This window comes from Echinops telfairi, unplaced genomic scaffold (genome assembly GCF_000313985.2).
Source record: "Echinops telfairi isolate 266 unplaced genomic scaffold, ASM31398v2 ScPeMD7_25;HRSCAF=90, whole genome shotgun sequence".
NCBI lineage: Eukaryota > Metazoa > Chordata > Mammalia > Afrosoricida > Tenrecidae > Echinops > Echinops telfairi.
In genome coordinates this window covers 7425091-7450338 of record NW_022103922.1, presented here as the reverse complement: position 1 = coordinate 7450338, position 25248 = coordinate 7425091, and the positions used below count along the sequence as shown (strand labels likewise).

The window sequence follows — 25248 nt, the reverse complement described above, 5'->3', positions numbered from 1 at the left end:
ACATATTTACTTTCAGTATTGGAAATGCTTTTATGGAAGTAACTAGTTTATAAAATTTTTTTAATGTTTTTAATTCACCAGAGAAAGGATTTAGACATAATTTTCTCTCAGTATTTTAATGTGTATTTTAAAGTGTATTTTAATGAAATAAAATTTTCATTAAAGTGTATTTTAATGAAATTTTTAGGGTGAATTACATACCTTTCTATAAAATTCTTTTATGTAAAGTATCTGAGCTTCCAGTATTGTCAACAAAAAATGTGATTTTCATATTTACTTAAAGACCTTTGCCCTTTGCTGGTCCATTATTTAGTTCTATCATATTACTAAGTTACCCAAGCTTTCACTGGTGGCATGCTAGCCTTGTTAGTTCTCTCCCTCATTGTCTCTCAGACACTGTGTGTCTGGTACTCAGATCTAGGACAGGTCGTGTCCACTATTGATACTTTCTCCATTCCCAACTTCGGGCCTGACTTGTCCATGTTATAAGTGTCACAGGCAGTGTAGGGAGTGGCCCATTTATGGAGAGTGAACACAATTTAATGGATTACATGGCCAGCATGTTTTGGTTTGTTTTTTAAATAAATCATTTTATTGGGGGCTCGTACAGCTCTTATGCCAGCATATTTTTTTAAGGCAACAAAATTAGAAGTGCTATCAAAGTGTATTACTTACATACATACATACATACATACATACATACATACATACAAATACATACAGATATTGTTTCATGAACCTTTGGTTTTAATCGTGTGCATGCATTTGTGTGCACTGGAAATGCAAAATCTTTTTGTCTATGGGTCATGGGCAGAAGTGTTTGAGAAGCACTGCTCTTAGTGATGCTTTGAACTGGCTCCTGACCAGTTGCTTACTGCTCTCAGAAACAAGGTCAAAAGTACATGTTTTGCCAGATTGAACTTTTAAAAACAAGGTCTCCCTTCCTGGTTCTTAGGTTCTGAGAGGGAGAGGGAAGGAGGGAGGGAGGGGGAGAGAGAGGAGGAGGAGGAGATTCAGGAGAACAGTGACTCTTAGCCCTGGCGTACACGAGTAATCCCTTGGTATTCTTCGTGGTCTTCGTGAAGAAAGTGACTGCAGACTCAGAGAATGAGCCATCCGCCTCAAACAAGCATGCTAGTGGACTAAGGGATTAGGAGCACTGGCCTACAGTAACTTTGTGGGTAAATGCAAAACTTAGAATTTCACCTCTTAGAATACTTTGTGTAGACCGTGTTTCTTACATTGTTTGAAAGTTTCCCACATGTAGGAAGACTTTTTTAGTTATTTAAGTAAATCTGTTTTCTTCCCAAAAGTTTTAATTTTAGCCCAAGAGTATGCAAATTGTTTTATCCAAGTTATTTTAAATACCTCATTTCTAGTATTAGAAAACGTGCTTTACAGAAATATTTAGGTAGAAGATTTTCTTAATATTATCCACTCTAAAATATTGCTGAAAATAATGAAACTGGGGGTATATCCATGGTGAATGCCTTTTTGCCAGACTTGTCCGATTTGCCAAAGGACTGCTCTTCCTTAGATAGTAAAACGTGCTTAGATCCTGTCTGACTTCAGTTACTTTTCAGTCTGACGGGGGCTATCTTAGAAAGAAAACCTAGCTGCATGCTTGCTTCAGGGAGACTTCATGCTTGTTTATCTACACAGCTGAACAAAAACGATACCTCTGTGTAAGAAAGTAATCCCACTTCTGCTTAGGCTTCAAATAGTGGATTGTGTTTGTGTTTGTTGTGGATCATAAAAGGACTAGTCATACCTATGCACTTACTCCTAAGAGTTATTGGATGCCTTTATTAAAGATGGAGATTCTTAGGTCTCATTCCCCCAAAGATACGATTCGGTGAGTCTAGATGAGCACCAGTGGTCTGCATAGTGATGAAGCCCGTGAATTTTGGAGCTGGGCAAGTTGGGTACGGCTGTGGACTCCGATACTATCAACTCCTTAAATTCAGCTAAATTACCTAACTTCTTGGTGCTTCTGCTTCTTCATCTGTACAATGAGTTTTAATGAGGATTCAATGAGTAAGCTTACTGTTTTAACTCTTGTTGTGTTTTCTTCAAATAAGCTTGCCAGATGCTTCTGATAAAAGTGGCCCTAGTGTCTCACTTTGGAAAATTCTGTACGAGGAAGAGTAAAATCAATTAAGAATTTGCTTTAAAGCATCTCTTACTGACCTTTTACCTGCTACTTTCAGGCAAAATTTTTGTTTTAAAAGTAGCCGGAAACTTTTGATTTTGAAGTAAGTCTTGGATTTCGTTTTAATGAAAGTGGCACATAATTAAGCCTACAGGAATTCAAAAAATAACAGCCAAGTAATGTTACTTTAGTCATTATATTTGATGCAACTGAAAGAATCCTCCCAGCCTGTTCTAGTATTATGGTGGATTGATTGTACAGTTGGCATATACTCGGGGCAGTCTTCCAGATTTTTTAGTCAATAATAATTGCCCCCCCAATTACTTATAAGTGGGAAAGAGTTTTACTTTGAGGGTAGCAGATTGTGTTGATTTGCAGTTACTTTACTCTGTAATGACTGTATTATTTTTTCTCTTGATCAGTTTTGTAGCACCTTGTTAGAATGTTAAAAGTTTTTTTAAAAAGATTATGTCAGTTTTCTTAGAAAAGTGAGTAGATTTTTGCCCCCAGATTATCTACATGAATCTCTTGGGGGCATAATTAGAACAGATTCACAGTATCTTTAAAATACACAACACATGCATATTCCTATTCTGGATGTGTGTGGTTTATTCTAAAAGCTATTTGCAAAGGGAATGTAGAAACCAGTTAGAAAGACTTGGTTATTAGTATTGTTTTCAAACAGAAACAAAAACTTGCTAATCCTTATCCGGAGTATAGGCAAAACCACTGTTTCTCCATTGGACCAATGAAGAGATGAGGAATAAAGTACTATCCGCAGTGTGACCAATTGTAGCCCAATTAAAATTAGTGCTTCTCCTTCACTTCTGTGAGGAACTTTGGATTTTTTCATTAGGAGTGTCATCACCTCAGCTATTGTCTGATGCTGAGCGGGATGGGCTTTCCTTCCTCCTTATAATAGTTTCCTTTTTTAAGTGTAGTGCTTTTCAAGAAACTCCAGTGTCTTGTTGACCTATGATCGTAAAGAAATTATATTGTTCACTTGTTAATCTGACTGCTTTGGCTTTTGTATCATAAGCCATGCTCTTACTTGGAGGGTTTTAATCAGTTGTCATGTGCAGTGATCAATTGCTAACAGAATTGTGGTTTACTTGCAATATGAATTTTGGATTTATATCATGCACTTAGTGTTTTACTTATAAGTTTTTAAATAAATGATGGAATCTTTCTATTAGAATGATCACAAATGTGTTCTGTCCCTTTTTAATGGCTGGTTCTCCCTTTGACCTTTCATTTAATTTTCACTATATGATATGTATATTGTATGCTACCTTATATCCAATTTGGAAAAGGCAGTATGGAAATAAAGTCAATATTCCTAAAACCTATTGAGTTTATACCCCCAAAAGGCATAGTTTCTTACTCGAAGTAGTAACAAGGTAAAGAATTAGTTATTATGTAATTTTTCATGGAGATTTTTTTTAATCTCTACAGGGCATTCACCCACTTCCATACACTTCTGCTTCTTGAGGAGAATGCATTTTAGTATTTATCACTGATTACAAGTGAAAGTTTAGATATAAATTGAATCCTAAAACCAGAGTCCATGCTTGGTAGTGGTGGTTGGAAGGTTTGGCTTTGTTTCAAAAACTTCCTCCTTACAGACACTGATGTAGTTGAGGAAGTGCTGCATCCAGCGTAAGGGTCATCCTAGGGTATAGGGCAGGGTGGGAAGCCTTTTTTCTCCCAAAGGCCATTTGATTATTTATAGCATCACTCTTGGGCCATACAAAATTATCAACTTAAAAATTAGCCTGCTGTATTTGGTCAAACAATTACCTCACCCTTAATGTGAAGCTGGTGCTGCTTCTCTTTGGTGAGGTGGGCAGTGTTGACTAGGATTGTTGATCTCATGTCACTGGCCTGCCTTCTGTAAGGCCCACGGGCTGGACATTCCCCACCCTTGCTTCATGAGTGCCTCTTCTGAGGCAACAGCACCTCTGTTGATCGTATCAGCTGCTGTGAGGTTTGGGGTTACACATTGCTTGCCTGGAAAGAGGTTTGGAAAACTACGGTTTCGGTTTCTTTAAGCTCTGAGATCTATGCTTTGGTGGCCTGCCTGTGGGTGTGACAAGTGCAAGGTTTGCATGAGGAAGGAAAGTGTTAACAGCTTTACAGAGCACCGTCTAGGTAGGGGATAAAACTCTCCCTGTAACTGCTGTCATAAGACGGAAACCCCCCATGAGCCTTGGCCAGGGGGACTGGGGAGTTTTCTGTTGTACCCCTGGAGGCCCTCATGCCCCAGGAATGTCTTTGAAAAGCAAGGTACTGAGGAAGTTTTAATAAGATGTTTTACTATGCTCAAAAAAGACATCTATTCACCTTATTAAGATGAACTTAGTATACTAGACTGACTGTTTAAAAGCCCCATTTGGCATTAAGAGTTATAAAGCCAACATCTGTGCCTTGCTTTGTAGTGTAGAGAGTATACATGACCAAGACACATGACCTAAATCAAATTATTTTTCTTTAGGAATCGGTAAAAGAATTATGCTTCTGTACAGGAATTTTTTTAATAGCGTAACTTGACCTTGTATATTAAGTAGGCATGCATATTTAGGACACACACACTAGGGTAAGTCCAAAAGTATTGCTATAAATTTGTAGAAATGTTTATTAAGCAAAAGTATCAAAATGTGAAGCTATTGTTTCTCAGTATATCCTCTCTCTAGGTCTATACACTTAGAAAGGTGATGTTTCCGTCTCTTTAACCCTGACCTGATGAACTCTTCACTTTACACAGTGCCACGGTGGCATTCTGGGCACCCTTGAGGAACTTGGTTATATTTCTTTTCAATGCTTTGAGTTTGGGGAACAAGAAGACTGGCAGGGCGGCAAGATCAGGTCTCTGGGGTGATGGGATAGCGTTTACCAGGGAAGGGTATTCCCGATGCTCTCTGGAAGGATAAGCAGATGCGTTGTCCTGATGGAAAAAAAATTCCTCAGTGCCTTTTCCTCACCAATGAAGTTTTTCTCTTTTTAAAAATATCTTAATAAGTCCCTACGTTTTCCTTTGAAAAAGTATCATGATTACCCCTTTGTAGTCCCCAAAATCAGTCCCTATAACCTTCCTTCTGAGCTCACGTTGGTCTTGAACTCACCTTTGACATTTCTTAAAATGCTTGAGCCATATAAAAACTTTTCTGTGTGGGACAGCACCCTTGTAAACTTGTTGTAAAACCTCAAGAATTTGGGAAGATGTCCATTTGAGTTTTGTTAAAAATTTGTTTGGCCCAGACCTCAAAATCCTCTTTTTCCATGGCACAGAAAGTATTTCTCTCTCTCTCTCTTTCTGTTCAGTGACATGCTAATGAGATGAAGATAAATTTGCTTCTGAGAGAACTTGTCTGAAGGCAGCCACTGATCACAGAGACATGCTTGAACACATGTTGTTTAGAATAAACCTGTGTGTGTGGAAACTAGAACCCTAGTGGCAATACTTATGAGCTTACCCAAGTGTGTGAACTTTTTGAAGCCCCTTTGTGTGCTTGTGTGTGTGTGTGTGTATTTTATATGTGTGTATTAGCTAGAAGTACACATGCATACACGAAGGGGCTTCATAAATATAAAATACATAAGTGTGAAATTATAAAGTAATTTGTCATTTTAATATCATTTCAAAGTTTCAAAATACCGTTTCAAAATTGCTGACGATACACAACACTCAAAATCAGTGAAATTCCTTTTTAATAATCATATCTATTTTAAGGAACATTTCTTTTATCATTGTATATTTATTGTGCCATCATCTATGTGGTTAATCTTTTGAATTTTTATATTCTTCAGCTCCATAGTACCAGAATGTGTCAGTAGCCACATTGATAACAGATTCATAATCAGCAAATGCTTTACTACTACAGTGTGTGGTCTGCCGGCCATGCCTGGCATCCAAGACCCCACTTCAGCCTGTTGAAATTTAAAACTGCATTTTCATAAGCTTCCAAGGGAGATTCCTATGCACATTAAAGATTGAGAAGTACTAATTTAGTACTAGTTGTACTAAATTAGTACTACTAACTAGGCAGCTGACTTTGAAAGTGTTACTTTAAATAGCGCTTTAAACTGTAGGGACTCTAATATTTTAACCTCAGATTTGTTAAATGTATCTTGATCTCATGACTAATTAGAAATGGAAAGGTCTTCACATTTTTAATATGTGTTTCTTGTAGGGTTTCTACACTCTACATGTCAAATGTGCCCCAATTCTCTGCCTAGACATATAAGATACAATTCTCTAAGCTTTACTGTTTGTGCAGATGAGATATCTATGCTACGTAACATGAGCCCGTCTACCAATTGCAGCAAGAAGAAGTATAAATGGCCCAGGCATGCACTATAGGAAAAAAAATTGACATGGAAGTCATTAAATAATAAGTGCATAGTTCTCACCAGGTATTAAACAGATCTGTCCCGGGACCTGCAGAAACCTGTCAGAGGGAAAACTTAAGTGTTTTCCACAAATAGAGAGCAGTAGCAAAGTGGTAAGACTACATCCTGTCAAAGGTGGAAAACCTGCACAGTCTTGGGAAACCAAGGCAGCCCTGTGGAGTTTCGCTCTCTCAGAGAGGCTATGATCTGGACCTCAGGGAACTTGTATGACTGACTAGTCTACCTGCTGCTAGACCACCGAATTTCATTTGGCCAAAGGGAATGTGTTGTGGCTAATAACTTGCACTATCCCCTGCCCCCATTAAGATGTTTCTACTCTTAAAATTGCGTAATTTGAGATGACTTTTAAATACTTATTTCCCTACTGTCTCAGTTCTATGATTTTGTAATTATATAGATAATACTAAATAAGTAATTATTGCTCATAATTCATGTTGTGATTTTATTTTTCCTTTTTAGCTTGAGCTAGATTGCCATTTTTGTACCGAAGCAATTGTCTATCAGTGACTTCTTAAGGTTAAACCTTACAATAAAGGACATAGAGGACTCCTTGGCCCTCACTATTGGCAGTTGGCAGTTAATAGGATTGATGTATTGCTACCCACTTTTACTTTGTTGGTTGTTTGGTTTATTTTCTAACAAAAAAAAAGTATTCCTTTTAGGAAAATCTATTGCCTTCAAACAACCAATCAACCAGTAAAAACGAATAGTTAATAGCTTTGTAAGTGCAATATGCTTTTTAAAATTACCACATACTATAAGCATTACAATCAAGACAATATTAAACTAACCGCTGCTACAATTTTGTTTTCTAAATCTTTTTATTTTTTACAGTGTATATCTTGCCAATGAGCTTAAGTTTTTGAAGGAAAAAAATGGAAACTATATTGCACTATTTAGAAAATCTAAGTGTAACTTCACAAGCACCAAAATGTACTTACTGATATTTTGGTGTTATTGCTAACACTTTGCTATTTAAAACTATCATAAACTAAGCTAATTCGGTTATCAGCAACTAAGAACCAGTTTATTTTACCACCTCTTAACATTACTGGGGTAAATAAAGAGAACCGTACAATTTTCAAAAGAAATGCTATCTGTGGAGATGGTTTTATTAAGATTATTAAACTCGCATTAAGAATGAGTAGTGAAATAAACAGCTGGGGGAAAAAAAGAATGAGTAGTTAATTTCATTTATGTGTTTAAATGTCTTACATATTAGTTGAAGTCTTTCTTAAATGTCTCTCAACAACAGTAACTAAGGTTTGTTGTAGCTAGTAAACCAAATTGAAGGTCTAAGAGCTCTAACAGGAAGGAGACTGTTCCAGGAAAGGTAATTGAGTGACCTGTGAAACCTAGGGTGAGTGAGTTTCCAGATCTTTGTCATTCTGGGCTGAACACTAATACTATTGCTGAAGGAAGCACCTGCATTAGAAAGCAGACAGAAAGGTGGGGGGGCGGATAGGAGGTGAAGACATCCACCTCTGGACATTTCCGTTTCTTTGATAGTAGCCCTGCAGTTCTTACAGCATACCAAATAAGTATCTAGTTAAATATAAACCAGAGCGTTCCATGCTATTGCAAAGAAATATTATTTGTGAATTCTGTGTGTGTTAAAACAACTTCTGTTTACCACATTTTGGGTGTTTTATATTATGTGTTATCAAGCTGTGTTTTTGTGTTTTATTTTAGCTTATTTGCACTAATCTTGATGAACTCAGGGAATTAATCACAAAAATCGAGAATGAACTCAAAGATCTGGAAAACAGTAGAAAAAAATCGGTAGGTGTTGATCCAAAAGTTCTGTCTGTTACTGTCAGCATTAAAGTTTATTCCTGCTTTTCTCTAAAGCCTTTTTAAAATTTTGTTCTCCTGAATTACATGAACATTTATGATAATAAATAGAAACTTTGTTCCTTTTATTTCTCTTGTGTAGTTTTCATCTTTCACAGACCAAAAAAATGTGCCAGAGGTAAATAAATTGATTATTTTTGCCTGGTTTATATCAGGTAGAGTTTTCAATATTTCCCAGTACACTGGTTAGTTGTTTTCTGACTGGTAGTTTTGGGTAATGCTTACCTTACAAATAGTCTTAATTAATGAGTCTATGCCTTGAAGGAAGTTCATTGCTTAATTAACTTAACTTCATTAGCTATGACATAACTTAACAGATGTAAGTTATTTTATCTCACCCCAGATATTTTCAATTCATGCTTAGTTATATACCTTTTTTTAAAGATCATTTTATTGGGGATTCTTACATCTCTTGTAACAATCCATACATCAATTGTAAGCTATGTAACTTTTTAAAGAAACTTTGTCAGCTGAGGTTTTTTTCACTTTTACTATAATTAATTTTACCTTTATTTTCTAGTTTTTAAATTGTTGAGACTAGAGTTGGGGGCACATTTATTTACTCCACACTTGATAAAACACTCACCTAAGTTATTCATTCATTAACATGCATTTAACTGGCATTTATAGCTTGGTTATGTCACAGATTGGAAGCACAATTACATGTCCATAAATAAATGGGAACGGCTTTGAGCACTGAAAAAAATCGATCATTGTCATATGACTTCTTTTGTTTCATGCCTGAGAGTTAGTTGTTTTAAGCCACTTTTAGGTCTTTGCTCAGAGTCAGCTCATCTAAAATCATTCATAAGTAAGGTCAGTGATTCAGCAAGCTTGTTATCAGCAGATTTATGGTAGCCGAGGGGTACACTATTAAAAAAGGCGTAATTGAAAATAAAAAATTTAAAAAAAGAAAGGCGTAATTGGTCTCACTCTGAAGGAAGGAGACGGAAACCGTATAAAAGCATGATTTTCTGTGGTATTCCGTACTCGGGGTGAAGCCACAGTAAACATTTGAGAGCCCCTGTGCCACCCCTGAGAAGTGGGACTGTGTGAGAGAGAGCCAAAGGGCCAGAATAAGGACCAGCACATACAATCTGATGGTGCACAAAATGATGTAGTACGTTGTAGGAATGTTGGCATTTTAAACTCACTAAAGCCTCTGCTGTCGTATATATTAAAGCCATGTGAGAAAGAAACTTTATGATGTGAAACATACCAAGTATTCTATTCAAATTCACCTCTGGCACAGGTGGCAAACATTTGTATTAGTGTAGTGTCTCTTTGTGTTAGTCTGGGTAGACTAGAGAAACAAATTCATAGACACACTCATGTCTATATAAGAAAGAGGTTTTTTATACAAGAGCAGTTGAGTATTGAGGAAACATCCTCATTTGACAGCCAGACTCCACCCCTTCACTCTGAATCCTCTCAAGTCCCAAATTGACACCAGATTATGTAGCTACCACACTCCTTGACCAAAAATAGTTGCTTCTGAAAATGTATTTGATATTGAATACTCATTGTGTTAATCCAGATTGACTAGAGAAATAAATCCAGAGGCACTCAAATATGTATAAGAAAGAACTTTATATACAAGAGCAGTTGAATATTGAGAAAACATCTGAGCCCAGTCCAGATCAACTCCATAAGTCCAATATTAGCCCTTATGTCCGATGCCAATCTCGAAATTCCTCTTCAGACTCATGCAACACATACATTGACGCCCAATGCAGGAAGATCCCAGGTCAGTAGTAGAAAGTCTTGTGGATTCAGTGGCAGTGGAAGCATCTCAGCACTGGCAGGGGCTCCACATGGCTCTTTCAGCTCCAGGGCTCTGGCGTAGCTCCATGTGTCTTCTCAACAGGAATGTCTTGCAGGGAGTGTGTCTGTGCCTTGCCTCCAGCGAGCTATTTATCTCCTTAGCGCCTCCAAGTGAGGTCATCAAGCTGCAACCTGATTGACAGGTTAAATTCATCCCTTCACTCATAATAGTCTCAAATTGACAACAGATTATGTAACGACCACACTCAAAGACTAAGCTTGCTCTTTAATAAGAAAGAGCGGTCTTTTCGTTGGGCGCCATTTCTTTTTTGTTGTAGAAGCTGTCTTTAGTCCTTATTTCATGGCTCTAAATTCTGTTAAATAAAATTGAAATTGCTTTTTTATGTTGTAACTACACATAATCCATGCATCTTAATTTGTTCCCATATTCTAAATTACGGTCTTGGTTCGCCTTTAATGTACACTTAAGAGCATACTTCATGTAAGCCCTTGCTTGGAGCTTGTATTCTTGAAGAGCAAGACTGCTGAAAGCATCCAGGGCTTTCTGCAAAGCCATCCACTTCACTTCTGTCCACAGTTCGAGGGTTACAGACTGCCTCCCCTCCTTGAGGAAATGCTATTTCTTCTTTCAATTTTGCACAACACTTGGACATTAGGATAAAATAAAGGAAGCAGAGTGGCCCTGGAGTCATCCACCTAGAACAGGAAGAGGCAGAAGAGAAGTAGGAGAAGCCAGGAACTATTTGTATTTAATCATGCGACCCAGGAGGACCTGTTTAAACAGAAAACCTTAGATTATATATATGTGGTTTAATAGAGCCAATTTTCTGGCTCCAAATTTTGCTGTCACCAGTGACACTGACTATTAGTCTTAAAATTTTATCTCTTCTCCTCTTAAAAAAAAAATTAGGACGTTCCCGAGCTATACTTAGTGGGATTAAAAAATATATTACCAACATATGGGCTCCTTTCCTTTCATTTAAACTGCCTGAAAGGTACTTCTCATGAGCACACTGTCTCAACCACTGAATTGGGCACACAGCATAAAGGAAGTCCATAGTGTGCACCTCAGGATCATCCCTTATTTTCAGAATAGCTCATAGATATTAGTGGTGGGAATTAACTTTACTGGATAACCTGTTTCTATTTAATACCAGTTTGTTTGATATCATTTGTGAATAAGGTGTTCCTCTTAACTGAATTTTCTATATAACAGACTAGAAGCTTCAATATTAAACCCATTCATTAATAATCTAATGGGAAATTTCCCTACCTCCATCCTACATGGAATACAAGTTAACTTCTGATGACTCAAGGTCATCAACTCAACTCACTACCATCAAGTCAGTTCAGACTCAGAGTGACCCTGTAGGACAGAGTAGAACTGCCCCTGTGGTTTTCCAAGACTATAATTCGTGAGTAGAAAGTCTCATCTTTCTTCCACGGAGGGGCTGGTGATTTTAAACTGCTGACCTTATGGTAAGCAAACCAATGTGTAACCCACACCACCACCAGGACTCTAAAAACCAATCGTATCTCTTAATTCAAATATTCTTCAACATTCAACAAAAGGTCTTTAACCCCTCCCCTCCTTCAAAAAATAAACACCCATGTCATCAAATTGATTCCAACTCATAACAACCCTAATGAGGTTCTAAGACTTAAATCTCTTTGGGAGCAGACAGCCTCATCTTTCTCCCTCAGCTGGTAGGTTTGCAGCGCCAACTTGGTGGTTCGCAGGCCAACACTTAGCCCATAGTGCCACCAGACCTCTTGGAAAAGCCTTTATGGTAGTTATTTTCAAGACTTTTTGGTTTTTGCTTTTGTTTGTCGCTTCTTGCGTTGTCTAGCAGTTTGTCAGCTGTCTCTTCTTGTCTTTGTCCATGGACTTGTCCTACTAGTAGTCTGTGGATTAAGAAAGGCAAGGAGCCATACTTAATAGAATTGGACCATACTTATTCAGACCCTAGGGACTCTCTGGATGATGAGATGCATGAAGTTGGTGGGAGTGATTTTGACATACGTCATTCCTTGTAGGCTTCTTTCCCTGTTGCCAAACTAATGGACTGTTAATGTTGATCTGCATAAGAGGTGTCAGATCAATATGAAATAGGATTTAGAGTCATCATAAAAAATTTGGACTTACTGGACCTGTAGAGACAAGAAGAACTCCTAAGACATGTCACCCTGCAATATCTTGTAAACCTGGAACTAAAACTACTCTCAGAGGTTAGCTCAAAAAGTACCAGTATCACCCATGAGCACCGTGCTCTTTGAAAAAGTCACTTCATGGGACCAAACCATCAACGTTTACCCCAAGGCAGGATGAGAAGGTAAGAGAGGGCAGGCCAGTTTGGTAAATGGTAAAAGAAACACCAGGCTAGAAATACTGACACTTGGTGAAGAATGTAACCAATGTTACTGAGCAGTATGTGCAGAAATTATTAAATGGGGAACCTGGTTTTATATGTGAACTTTGACCGAAAACAATAAATTATTATTTTGAAAAGCAAAACTATTACCTGTTTGACTTTTTTATTTACAATAATAGCTCCAGTGACGAAGAGGAGATGTATTTCATATAACCTTTGATTGTGATATTTGTCTTTACTAAAGATAGATCTTATATAGCTGTACACTTAAAATACATTCCTATAAACACCTACTTACTTCGAGGTACTTTTTCTGCAGGCCCTTCCCAGATAAGATCTGCCAAAACAATATGGGAGAGTTACTAATTTCCTCACTCAGGCCAACATTCCACTCAGAAAAACTTTAAAATTTCTTTCATTATTATTGTCAGGTGGTATCAAATAGTTCCAACTCATAGCGACCCTATCTGCAAAAGGAGGAACATGGCTTTGTCCTGTTCCAGTTGTTGTGCTTGAACTCATTGTAGTAGTCACTGTGTCACTGCATCTTTTTAGAAGGCTCCCCTCCTCTTCACTGCCCCTCTGCTCACCAAGCATGGTGTCCTTTTCCAGGGGCTGGTTCCCCTGATACCATGTCCAAAGGAGGTGAGATAAAATCTCACCATCCTTATTTCTAAAGAGCATTTTAGCTGTGATTCTTTCAAGGCAGATTTGTTTGTTTTTATGGCAGTCCGTAATATATTTTAAATTCTTTATAAATACCATAATTCAAAGGCACGAATTCATCATTCTTCCTTATTCATTGTTCAGCTTTCACATGCCTGTGAGCCAAGAGCAAGAACTTGGTAAGGTACATCTTAGTCTTCAAAGTAACATATTTGCTTTTCAACAGTGTAAGAAGTCTTGGCAGCAGATTGTCTTTTGTAGCAGATTTGCCCAATGCAATATGTCATTGATATCCTAACTGCTACTTCCATGAGCAAGGATTGTAGATCAATTAAATTTCTTGACAACTTACATTTTTTTTGTTTATTGTATTGTATATTGGTCTAGTGAAGAGGATTTTGGCCTTCTCTGAATAGTAATCCATACTGAAGGCTCTAGTCTTTGAACCTCATCAGTAAGTGCTGCAAGTCCTCTTCATTTTCAGCACACAAGGTCTGGCACCTACATATCACAGGTTGTTGATGTCTTCCTCCAATCCTGATGCCATATTCATCATGTAGTTCAGCTTCTTGGATTATTTGATCAGGATACACACTGAGTAGGTGAATGTGTACAACTGTGATATGCACCCCTTTCCTAATTAAACCATGCAATATCCCTTTGATCTGTTTGAACAACTGCCTCTTGATCTGTATAGATGTTCCACATGACCATAATGAAATATTCAAGATTTCCCATTCTTCACAATGTTATCTATAATTTCTTATGATCCACACAATTGTGTGCTTTTTTTTTTTTAGTCAATGAAACACAAGTAGATATCTTCTGGTATTCTCTCCTGCCAGCCACAATCTATTCAACATCAGCAATGATATCCCTTATTTCACATCTTCTGAATCTGGCTTGGATTTATAGTATGGCCCTCTTGATGTACAACCATATTTGAATTATCTTCATAATTTTTTACTTGCATATGATACTGATATTTCATAATTGCTGCATTCTTTTGGGTCACCTTGCTTTGGAATGGGCACAAGTGTGGATCTCTTTGTCGGTTGGGTTGGTGACTGTCTTCCAAATTTCTTGGCATAGACAAGTAAATGCTTCCGATATTGCATCTATTGGTTGAAACATCTCAATTGATAACTGATCAATTCCTGGCCTCAGTGCAGCTTGCACTTGTTCCTTAAATACAGTTGGTTCTGGATCATATGTTACCTCCTGAAATGGTTGAATATGGACCAGTTATTTTTAGTTAGGTGACTCTGTTGCTTCCATCTTGTGGTGCTTCCTATCTCATTCATTTTTTGCCCATCAGTTTCTTCAGTATTGCAACTTGAGGCTTACATTTTCCCCTCAGCTGTTTCTTCTCAGGAAATGTCAGGGTTTTTTTGGTTTGTATGTTTGTTTGTTTAAAAAAATCCTCCAGGTCTTTGCAAATTTCATTATAATCATTCCCTTCATCCTCTCAGGCTGCTCTTTGAAATCTGGTCAGCTCTTCATTTCTTTCTTTAGCTGTAGCTGCTCTATCATCAAGAGAAACTTTCAGAGTCTCTTCTGACATCTTGTTTTTTCCTTTTACTGCTTTATAATGAACTTGCTTTTTTCATCCTTGTGTCCTTGATGCCATCCCACAGCACATCTAGTTCTTCAGTCGTTAGTGTTCAGTACATCAAATCTATCCCCCAACACTTTTATTGGCATATAATTCATATATGCTACAATTCAGTAGTTCAGGCCTATTAAAAAGAGTTGTACAGTGATGACCACAATCAATTTTAGAACATTTTCTTCATTCTTTTACTCATCATTGTTAGCTTTCCCCCACCTCCCCTGCCATACCTCCAAGGAACCATGGATCCAGTCACTGTCTCTAGAGCTTTATCTGTCCTGGCAAATGTATTCTTGAGATGGTTTCTAAGTTCAGGTGGCATAGACTTTGACTTTTGTGGATTTATTTTCATTTTCTACAGCTTCAACCTGAAGTTGCATATGAGCAATTGATGTTCTGTTTTGCTATCAGCTCTTAAACCTTATTCTGATAGATTCTTTTTCCAGAGATGCAGTTTGTTTGATTCTTGCGTATCCTGTCTATTGAAGTCCATTTAGGTTGTTGAAAAAGATATTTTCAATGAATTAGTCATTGGTTTTGTAAAATTCTATTATGCAATCTCTTGTGTTATTTCTGTCACCAAATTGTTATTTTCTAACTATTGACCCTTCTTGTTTGCTTCAAACTTTCGCATTCCAACCACCAGTAATTATCCACATTACTTGATAGCATGCTTGATCAATTTCAGGTTGCAAATTGGTGAGAAGCTTCACTATCTTTATATTTGGCATTTGTGGTTACTGTATAAATTTGAATTGTAGTCACATTAACCTAGCTTCCTTTTAGGTAAACGAATATTCTGTCACTAAAGCATGGTACTACAAAATAGATTTTGTAATGCTGTTTTTGATAATATATGCTGTTTTTCTTCAATTTGTCATTCCCTGCATAATAGACCTTATGAGTGTCCAGGTGGTCAATGCTATTCCACTTCACTTTTGACAACTTCCAATTTTCATTGAGTCATACTTTATATTTTAATGATCCAGTTACTGGATGTTTGCACCTATTTGTTCTCATTTTGCATCACACCACATTGGCAAATGAAGGTCCCCACAGCTATATTCCATCCATGTCAACTCGGCTTTGAGCAGGCAAGGCTTCCCCAGCCACATTTTGAGTCCCTTCCGTCCTGAGCATCTTGTCTTCGAGCACTATGTCAGAAAATCCTGTGCTATGACTTGTCAGGTTTTCACTGGTCAGTTTACTCAGAACTAGCACACCAGGACCTCCTTTCCACTGTCAGTCTAAACACCCCACAGAAACCTGTCCACCATAGATGACCCTGGTGGTATTCGGAATACCAGTGTATAGCCTCCAGTTATTAGAACAGCATATAAACCACCACAGTAAGACAGGCTAACAGAAAAGTGGTGGACCCAGACATTAGTTGCTGTTTTCAAGCTGTGTATGCAGGAATCCCCAAACAAAAAGACACCTCTAATTCAAGGGCAAATTCTATAAGCGGGTTCTAAAAGTTCATGGGAAAATGGGATTAAAAGATAAGGTAGTTTTCCCATGAACTTTTGAAGCTCCTAAATGTACATAAGGAGTGGAGCAGGGTGACAAGAACATGGACATTTGATTCATGAAGAATCAAATGTTACCTGACAAGTTCAAAAATAATAGGGGACAGAAGATGTGAACCCAAATCATCCATGACTGGTAAGACTGCTGCAATTGACCGTTGTCACCAAGTTATCAGAAAATGAATTATCCTCATTTATAGAAGGCAAATTTTGTGTTGGTTATTATTTTTTACTTTAATTATTACCATGTCCAACCAAGACCAGAATTGTAATTCTTGTTACTAGTGCTTTCTTTCTCATCTGACGATTTGGCATACAATTTGTAACCCATCAAGGAAGCACTCATTAAAACAGTATTTAGTCACCACTTTTCTTCCAGAGAAAGTGCAGTATTTTTACAATGGGCAGAGTTAATGCTGTATATTCCCAGCATGAAATGAGCTTCAAGGAATAGTGGAACCCAGTGCGATTCTGTAATCACAGAAGGTGCCATCTAGTTGATTCTGATTCCTGGTGACCCTGTAGAACAGAGTAGAACTGCCCCCATAGAGTTCCTTAGGCTGGAATCTTTATGGGACATCATCATAGCTTTTCTCCAGTAGAGCCACTGACTGGGTTCAAACCACCAGCCTTTCATTCATAAACCAAGTGTTTAACTATTGCTCGACCAGGCCCCATTGCTTCACATTGTTGCATCATGATTTGTCTTAAACCCTTTGGAATTCTCAATCCCAGACATAACTTAATTCAATGTAAGTGACATTTGAAATGTCAAATATCTTTAAAATCCGGAGTAAATTGGTATTACCATTTAACAGTAACATTCCTTGATAGGAATTCTGGAAAATTTAATTTAAAACCCAAATAATTTGGTGACAATATAAAAATTTAAGGTTATGGTGCTGTAGAATTAAAGGCAGGAAACAAAATGGTACATTTTTCTGATTTTGGAGCGGGGGGTTGTTTTTACTTATGGTGAAAATAAACAGCATGCACCTCAACAATCTCTGTGTAGAATTCAGTGACATTGATGACACTGTTCACACTCTATAATCGCTCTCATTTTCCTTTTCCAAATCATTCTACCACCGTTTTGAAAGATGCCCAAATCTTTTGAAAGACACTACAAAAAAAAAAAAAAAAGGAAAGATGGGCTAGTGCAGTGCCCTCTTTGAATTGTGGAAGAATAGTATTTAAAAACTGGAGAGGTTTAGCCACCAATACATCTTCCGTACCAATGTCCAAGAAAAAAAAGACTATAGAAAAAAAGACGACATGATCCATTGTATGGCGGCAGGTAATCAACCCAGAATCCAGCACGGAGTTGAAAGGAGTCTGAAGAGAGACCACAAAGTTCATGTATGGATGCCCTAGGACTTTATGTAGAAAACAGGCCAATTATTGGGGCCAATTTCTTTGAATTGACACATTTTTCTAATATGTATGAGCTTCGGTACAGCTTTTCTAATAGGTTGAGAGAATTATACAGCAAATTTGTTGGCAGTGACATAGATAAGTAATTTTTAAAAAGACAGTTTAACAAAAACCTACACATGGGGAGATTAAGAGCTTAAAAGTCTGCGTAGTTGATGACATTTAACATAGGAATCTGGGAGTCGGATAGCCCTGAAAACCTAGGTAGAGCTTCATTGCCACATAAAGTAACTTACTTCTGATGAGCCCTGCAAGTCATCCATAGTTACATGATACTCAGTGTGCCCTTGGAACATCTGACTCACATGTTGATCTTTTGCATCCACAGAGGAAATTTCCATTATCTGGGAAGTGCACTTACATAGCCGAGTACGAAGTGTGCGCCTACTCTGTGCTGGGCGTTGTGGGTAGAAACAAGTAGGACACTCCCTGCTTTTAAAGTTTGCGCAGTGTTCATTTCACTTACATGTACCCTCATATGCCCTGATGCTGCCAAACAAGCCTACATTCCATTGTGACCCAGCTGAGGTGGTGGATCGCAGGGGCACCCAGCTTTCTGCTAGCCTGGGCAGACCTGAGAAAATGTCCTCACTTGCTCTCTGCCTTCGTTTTACTGAAGAGCCCCAACCAGTGGCTTTTCAGGCCAAGGTACTTTTTTTGCAAATGAAAAAGATGCTATGCCATCTGCTCCGTGTGTATTTTTAGATTTTCTTCCCTGGTGACAGTGAGCCCCCTTACCAGGAATATATGTCAGCCAGCTTGTTCGTCTTGATAAAGCCAACTGACAGAAACTCCCAATAGTCCCATCGTTGTGGTGGTTTGTTTTCATGCTTTCTGCTCAGCTGCTAATTTAGAAATACAAAGTACAGGTACTTTTCTACCAGTCTTTAATGCGAAAATTGGTGAGATCATCTCCAAAAACACTAGCATAGGAATAAGATGATTTAGGTTAGAACTGCTAGTGGTGGTACAATACTTCTTAAAATGTTTATATTGATGTGAAAACATTCCACTCTAGTCTCAAGCACTAGTGCTTTTTCAAGGGATTGTGTGCTAACAAAATGTGCTATTTTACCCCCAAAACTGACAATGCAGAAAAAGTTTTTCTAGGTAAGCAATAACGAAGAGTGACTCCTTATGGAACATAATGCCACTTTTCTATCTCATATTACTTAGAGTATGAAGGATGTCAGTTATTTAGTTTATGAAAGTACTTAGACTGAAGTTGATTTTACTGTGCTACCTTTCAATGTTGCTTATACTTCAACAACTGATCTTTTATTAAAGGATTATTTTATTGGGGGCTCTTACAACTCTTATAACAATCAAACATATTTGTGCATTGTTGCCATCATTATTTCCTAAACACTTTGTATTTGAGCCCTTGGTATCAGCTCCTTCACCCCCCGCCCCCACTTCCACCCTCATGACCCGTTGATATATTACAAATTATTATTTTCATATCTTATACCAACCACTGTCTCCCTTCCCCCGCAGTTTCTGTTGTTCGTCTTCCTGGGGGGCGGGGGTTATGTGTTGATCATTAGGATTGGTTCCCCTTTCCTCCCCTTCTCTCCCCACCTGCCCCCTACCCTCCTGGTATCGCTATTCCCATTTCTGTTCCTGGATTCCACGTGTCGTGAGTTCTTATCTCTTATCTGTACCTGTGCACACGCTCTGGTCTAGCCCACTGTGAAAGGCAGGACTAGGATCATGGTAGTGGGGTGGTAGAATGGTGGTGAGGAAGCCTCAAAGAACCAGAGAAATATTGTGTGTTTCATTGGTGCTATACTGCGCCCTGGTTGACTCATCCCTTCCTTGTGACTCTTCTGTGAGGGGGGATGTTCTGTTATCTATAGATGGGTCTGCTTCGACCCCTCCCTCCCCCCATTCTCAACTACGTGGTTTTGTTTGTTTTGGGTCTTCTGATGCCTATTATCCGATCCTGTTGATCCTGTTCACATAGGCTGGTGTGCTGCTTCCATGTGGGCTTGTTGCTTCTCTGCTAGATGGCTGCATATTTAACTTCAAGCCTTTAAGACCCCGGGCTATATCTTTTGATAGCCGGGCATCAGTTTTCTTCACCATATTTGTTTATGCAACCATTTTGTCTTCAGATCGTGCAGGGAAGGTGAGCCTCACAGAATGCCACCTTGTTAGAACAGTGTGTTCTTGCATTGAGGTAGGACTTGAGCAGTGGCCCCAAATCTGTCTACTACCACAGTGTATTACCATATAAATATATGTACATAGGCCAATACTCTATTTTTATGAATTAATATATTTACATGTGTACACACCTATATTTATACCTATATTCTTAGCTTTGATTCCTAGATCTTTCCTCTCTTACCTGCCTCCTGCCCCACCATCAATAACTGGTCTGTATGTAGGTATCTATTTGACTTTTCTGAAACGTTAGTTGTGTTTCATTTGAAAAGCATGATACTTTGTCACTTAATCTCTTTTCTACCATGGGATTTACATCTGTGACAAGAACCAACCTATAATAAATAATATTCTTGGCCCATGTTGTTAGAAAATATCTGCAAATAAGCATTTATAGAAAAGTAGCATTTATCCTTTCATTGTAGACATCATGTTTATGGAGCCTCCTCTTTCATCCCAAACGTGTGTATCACCTCTAACATAATACTTCACAATCTAAAGAAACCATTCTCTGTATACTTGGTCACCTTTTCTTCTTCCCAAGACTGTTGATACCTGTTTTCTTCAGATACAATACAGCAATGTGCACACTGTGCCCCTGTTGATGAGACATGGAATATGTTAGGAATTCATTTCTCTTCCTCTTTCCTTCCTTTCAGGTGTCCACTGTCCCCAGCATCCGCTGCTTGCCAGCTCCCTCTCCGTGCAGCTCCCGCCCAGCACTAAGCTGGTGCTGCCATACCCATGCCCGCTCACTGTGGCAGAACGGAGCTGCTCTGTAGTTGTAAGGTAAGCACCTCTCCCCACTTATCTCACACACAAGAGAAACACAGCTTTCTTTTTACAATATTGTGTAGTTTTGTAAGTTTTTTGTTTTGTTATTTTTGAGTTTCCCTTCCCTCTGATCACTCCAGGATACTAACGTATCACACCAAACTCAAAAACTTATAAAACTGCATAATATAACAAAGGGCTTACGGCCAGAGACCAACTCCTTTTTTGTGGTGATTTCTGGGGGTTATAAGACCTTCCGTGTTTGGCAGCTGGGGCATCTTGTGAGGGAGCTGGCAATCTGCAGCTGCTGTGGACACTGGATGAGGAAGCAATGAGAGGTAAGCATCAGACTGCTTATACACCTTTGGTTCCTTGGTGGATGCTAGGAATCTGTGCTCGATTTTGTATTAAGCTGTATAGTAGATGCATAAAAGAAAAATTGTACGGTTGTTTTTTTTTTAATGGCCGACTGTCAGTGAATGTTTGAATTATTAAACTCACACTGTACCCAGAGAATATCTAAGAACATAGTTTTGTTTTTTAGGTGGGATTTAATACATATAACATATTCCATATTTCAGTCGCGTCAAGTAGAATTGTACAATTGCTACCACAATCTATTTCCAACCATTCTTTTTCTACATGGACTCCTTGATAAGAACATAGTTTTTAATCCCTCATAACAGATGAGAATTCTGATATTGAAAACAGTTCATTTATTCCCCATGTTCACATACCTTTGCTATCAAGTAAAGTCAGAACTAAAGCTGTATGTTTCAAGCTTATTAAATATCTTTTTATTAGAGATAGTGATAGCACCGTTCAACACATGACCTTTGGCTAATCCGTCTCCCCAGCAATTAACATAAACTCGCTGACCTCGAGCTTTTCTCCTCTGACATTTCAGTTCTCTTGTCACTTTGAGCCCATGTCATCTGCTTTGTTTGTTTTCTAATCTGTTTAAAAGTGGTAGGAAAATATAAATGTTTTCAAATTGACCTAAAAATTAACGTCACTGTAGTTTTAATTACTGATAGTAGTTAGATCAGATCATTTCAGAGATGATTAATTCTTACATTAGAGAAGTACCTGTATGTAAAAACACTGTCATTTGCCCACTATAGACCATGTGTTCCTTCTTTAGGAAGAACTGGGGTGAGGGTGTAGCAGGAAGGGAGTGGACGTTAGCATGCAGGAGACCTAGAATTCTAGTCCGAAGTCTACATCAGTTTCTAAGTATTGCCATCGGTGACTTTAGGCCATTTCCTTTCATAAACTTGGATCCTGAAAGAAGCATGATCACTGTTCTTAAGTTTCTCCTTATCTCTGTACATTAATAAGTTGCTCAGCTTAGTTAACCGCCTGTTTTAAAGTTCAGTCAGTATTTATTTGATTTTGAATTTCACCCAAGTTAAGGGAAGTTTTTATCATCTCTCACAGATTTAAAAATGTAAAACCTTTTGCTCTGAAACTCTGAGACCACTAATAAGTAGAAAGCAGATGTTAGGCTTTTGATTCCACTTGAATTGCAAGCATCATGTTTTGACCACAGACGAGAGGATGAGGTGAACCCAGCAGTGTTCATTTCTCTCCTGCTGTCAGGTGGCTAAAATCAAGTAGTCCTAGGGCAGTGTTTCTCAACTCCTTTGAAACCTTTGCCCCTTTTGATAGATGTGAAAACAAGAGATGCAACGTACCCCATGGCCCTTTATTGAGGTCATCGATCTGTGCTTTCATTAGTTTACATTACTACAGTGATGGACTTTGTGGTTTGTTTTCCAAGTGCAAAATGATTAAATATGCAATTTAAACTTGTAAATGAAAATACCCTATCACTACCACTGCCCTAAGTTGAGAATACCGTATATACTCACATGTAAGCTGAGTTTTTCAGGACATTTTTAATGGCGTTTTTGTGGTAAAATTAGGTCCCTCAGCTGATTTTCAGGTCGGCTTATACTCAAATATATATAGTACTTATTGTAAAGAAAGGGTAGAACTCAGAGAACACATGGAAAGTTAGACGGCCCTAGGCATTTCCAGCCTGGTAAGTGGGTAAGACAGTTATAGGGAAGTTAGAAATCTAGTTTTCTGATTCATATTTTAGGCCCCTTCCTTATACACAGTTGGCTCGTTCTGAAGTTAAAACTTTTTTTTCACTCAAAATTCTACTGTAATAATGTATTACAGAGACAAACACAGCTGACAAATGTCTCAGAACCACACAGCCTTTCCTCTGCTCCTCACCCACCCACTGCCCAGGCCTCTGTCCCGTCAGTCTGAGCCAGACTGCAGTCGGCCTGGCCTTCTCAAGACATGCCTCTTTGCCTAAATCAGGGCGTTCCGGGTGCCTGGTGTGCCGTAGTCTTATCACACTACCACTGAATTCTCACACCAAGAGGATGGCCTCCCACCTTCTTTCATTGTACCTTCCCTCTTTCTGCTCTCTTGAGCTTAAGGAAAGTTTACTGCCGTGCTCACCGTGCATTTTGAACTGAATCATAGTTGAGAAAGATGAAAAATGTGCTGTTTACACACACCTTGTTTAAGGGGGAAAGTATCTCCGTTGTATTTAAACAAAACTCTACTTCATCCTTTAAAGGATTTAGGGTGGCGCTGGGCTAGGCACTGGGCTGTTAACCACAAGATGGGCAGTTCACCCACCAGCCACCATGCGGGAGAAAGATGAGGCTGTGTGCTCCCACAAAAATGGACAGGCACAAAAAAAAAAAAGGACAGGTGCGGAGGCCCTCCGTAGGGTCACTGTCTGTTAGAGTAGACTCAGTAGCTATGGGTTAGGTTGTGGGTTTTTATATTCTCTGCCCATCTGCTTTTTCGTCTTCCTCAATTTGTTGTTTTCCATAAAAGAAAGTTATTCTTACTGGGTTTTACTGTTAGTTTAATAATTTTGTGTTCATGGGTAACAATATACAACCTTTACAACATTTTCTTTGAATAAAGTAAACTTCTGAGGTATAACTAGTTACATTTGGTCCTTCATGAACCTTCAGAAAACAGTTAACAAGAAGTAAGCCTTGTCTGGGTTAGGATAATATGAAATAAAATGTCATTTTCTGGAATTTTTCTCATAAAACTGAGTTGTCTTGGCAAGAAGACACAGGCATGTGCACCACATTCATTACATGCATGCGTATATGGGAAGCCTGCTTCTTCCTAATAAACGGTTTCCCTCTCAAAAAGGAAAATCCGAGAGCTAGAAAAGCACCTGAAGGCTCTGCAGTTTAGAGCAGGGCTGTCAAACTGGCAGCCCACGGGCCGCATGCGTCGTTTTGTGTGCTCACGATGCTCTGAAATAAAATGCAACGAGGGAATTGTGTGTACGGTATTGCCTTGATCTCCCCTAAGCGCTATTTTCTTCATCACAATTTTTTCTATTTTCATTTTATTTCAGAGCATCGCGGGCCACAAAAAATTACCTCGGGGGCCCCATGTGACCGGAGGGCTGCCAGTTTGACACCCTTGGTTTAATATATAGAGTTTTATTTTCTATTCTAAAACTAAACTAAGTCACATCAGTTTACATGTGACTAAAATGCCCAAGACAGAAACGAGAAGCTTTTTGTAAGTAAAGTTGGGCAGATGTTTAGCCACCTGTTTGTTTTAGGTGGTGCCATCTCTCTGACTGTCACGGGGGGGGGGGTGGTGTGAAGCCTTACCTTGATTCATGGTGAATCACACAGGGTGAAGCCTTACCTTGATTCATGTTACCTGTGATTCGTCACACATGCCTGTTTGTGTCTTGTGTTAGAAGGAAATGAGTAATTGTGTGTTCTAAGAATTACACCTCAAACTGTTATAGAAAGAAAGGAAAACAGCCAGTGTTGTTACTCAAAGCATTAAGGCGGTGGGGGTGGTAGCCACACTACCATTGGGGTGACAGAAGGTTGCCTCCTCAGAGAGGTACCATGCTGTTCCTGTAGACTTAATACTTAGGGTAGCCAGATAATTGTGGGTGTACTAGTGAAGTGTGCCTTTGCTAGAGGTCCTTAGAACCTCTGTGGTGCATGTGATAGAGTTTTTAAATGATAGTGAAGTAGTTCTATGAGCTTGGAGTACAGAATCAAGCGGACCTGGACTCAAGTCCCATGGCTTACACAAGTGATTAATCTTAGCATACCATTTCAGTATTGACAGCGATGACTGTTGGGGTTGCTTTTCTGTGCTGAGCATTTTTTAAATAAAGTAACTGTAAATTTTCTTAAAGAAGTTATATTTCTTTAGACCGCTTTTGGATATGATCATAAATCTAGCTCTTTTTTTTCTTTTTCTTACTCTTCAATGTATTACAAAGACTTTACAGAAGCAAGTGATACCACATTCATTGTTAATGAATACTTATGAGTTTATATAAATGTATATGTACCAGTACCTGTACTTAATAAATGACTTACCAAAACATTTTATAGTTGGCCCAATTTTGAGAACTTAAGAAAAAAAGTTATTTTTTTTAAGAAAAAATGGTCTTTCAGA

General features: G+C 38.4%; 1 protein-coding gene across 1 annotated transcript in view; it reads left to right on the top strand.

Annotated features, from left to right (window-relative positions):
- The window catches only part of KIAA2026 (KIAA2026 ortholog), a 70833-nt gene that overhangs the window by 36290 nt on the left and 9295 nt on the right, over positions 1-25248 (top strand). The window contains exon 5 of the mRNA XM_013005649.2: positions 8255-8344. Within this exon, the coding sequence (XP_012861103.1) occupies positions 8255-8344 (90 nt within the window). The remainder of the gene's footprint in view (positions 1-8254; positions 8345-25248) is intronic.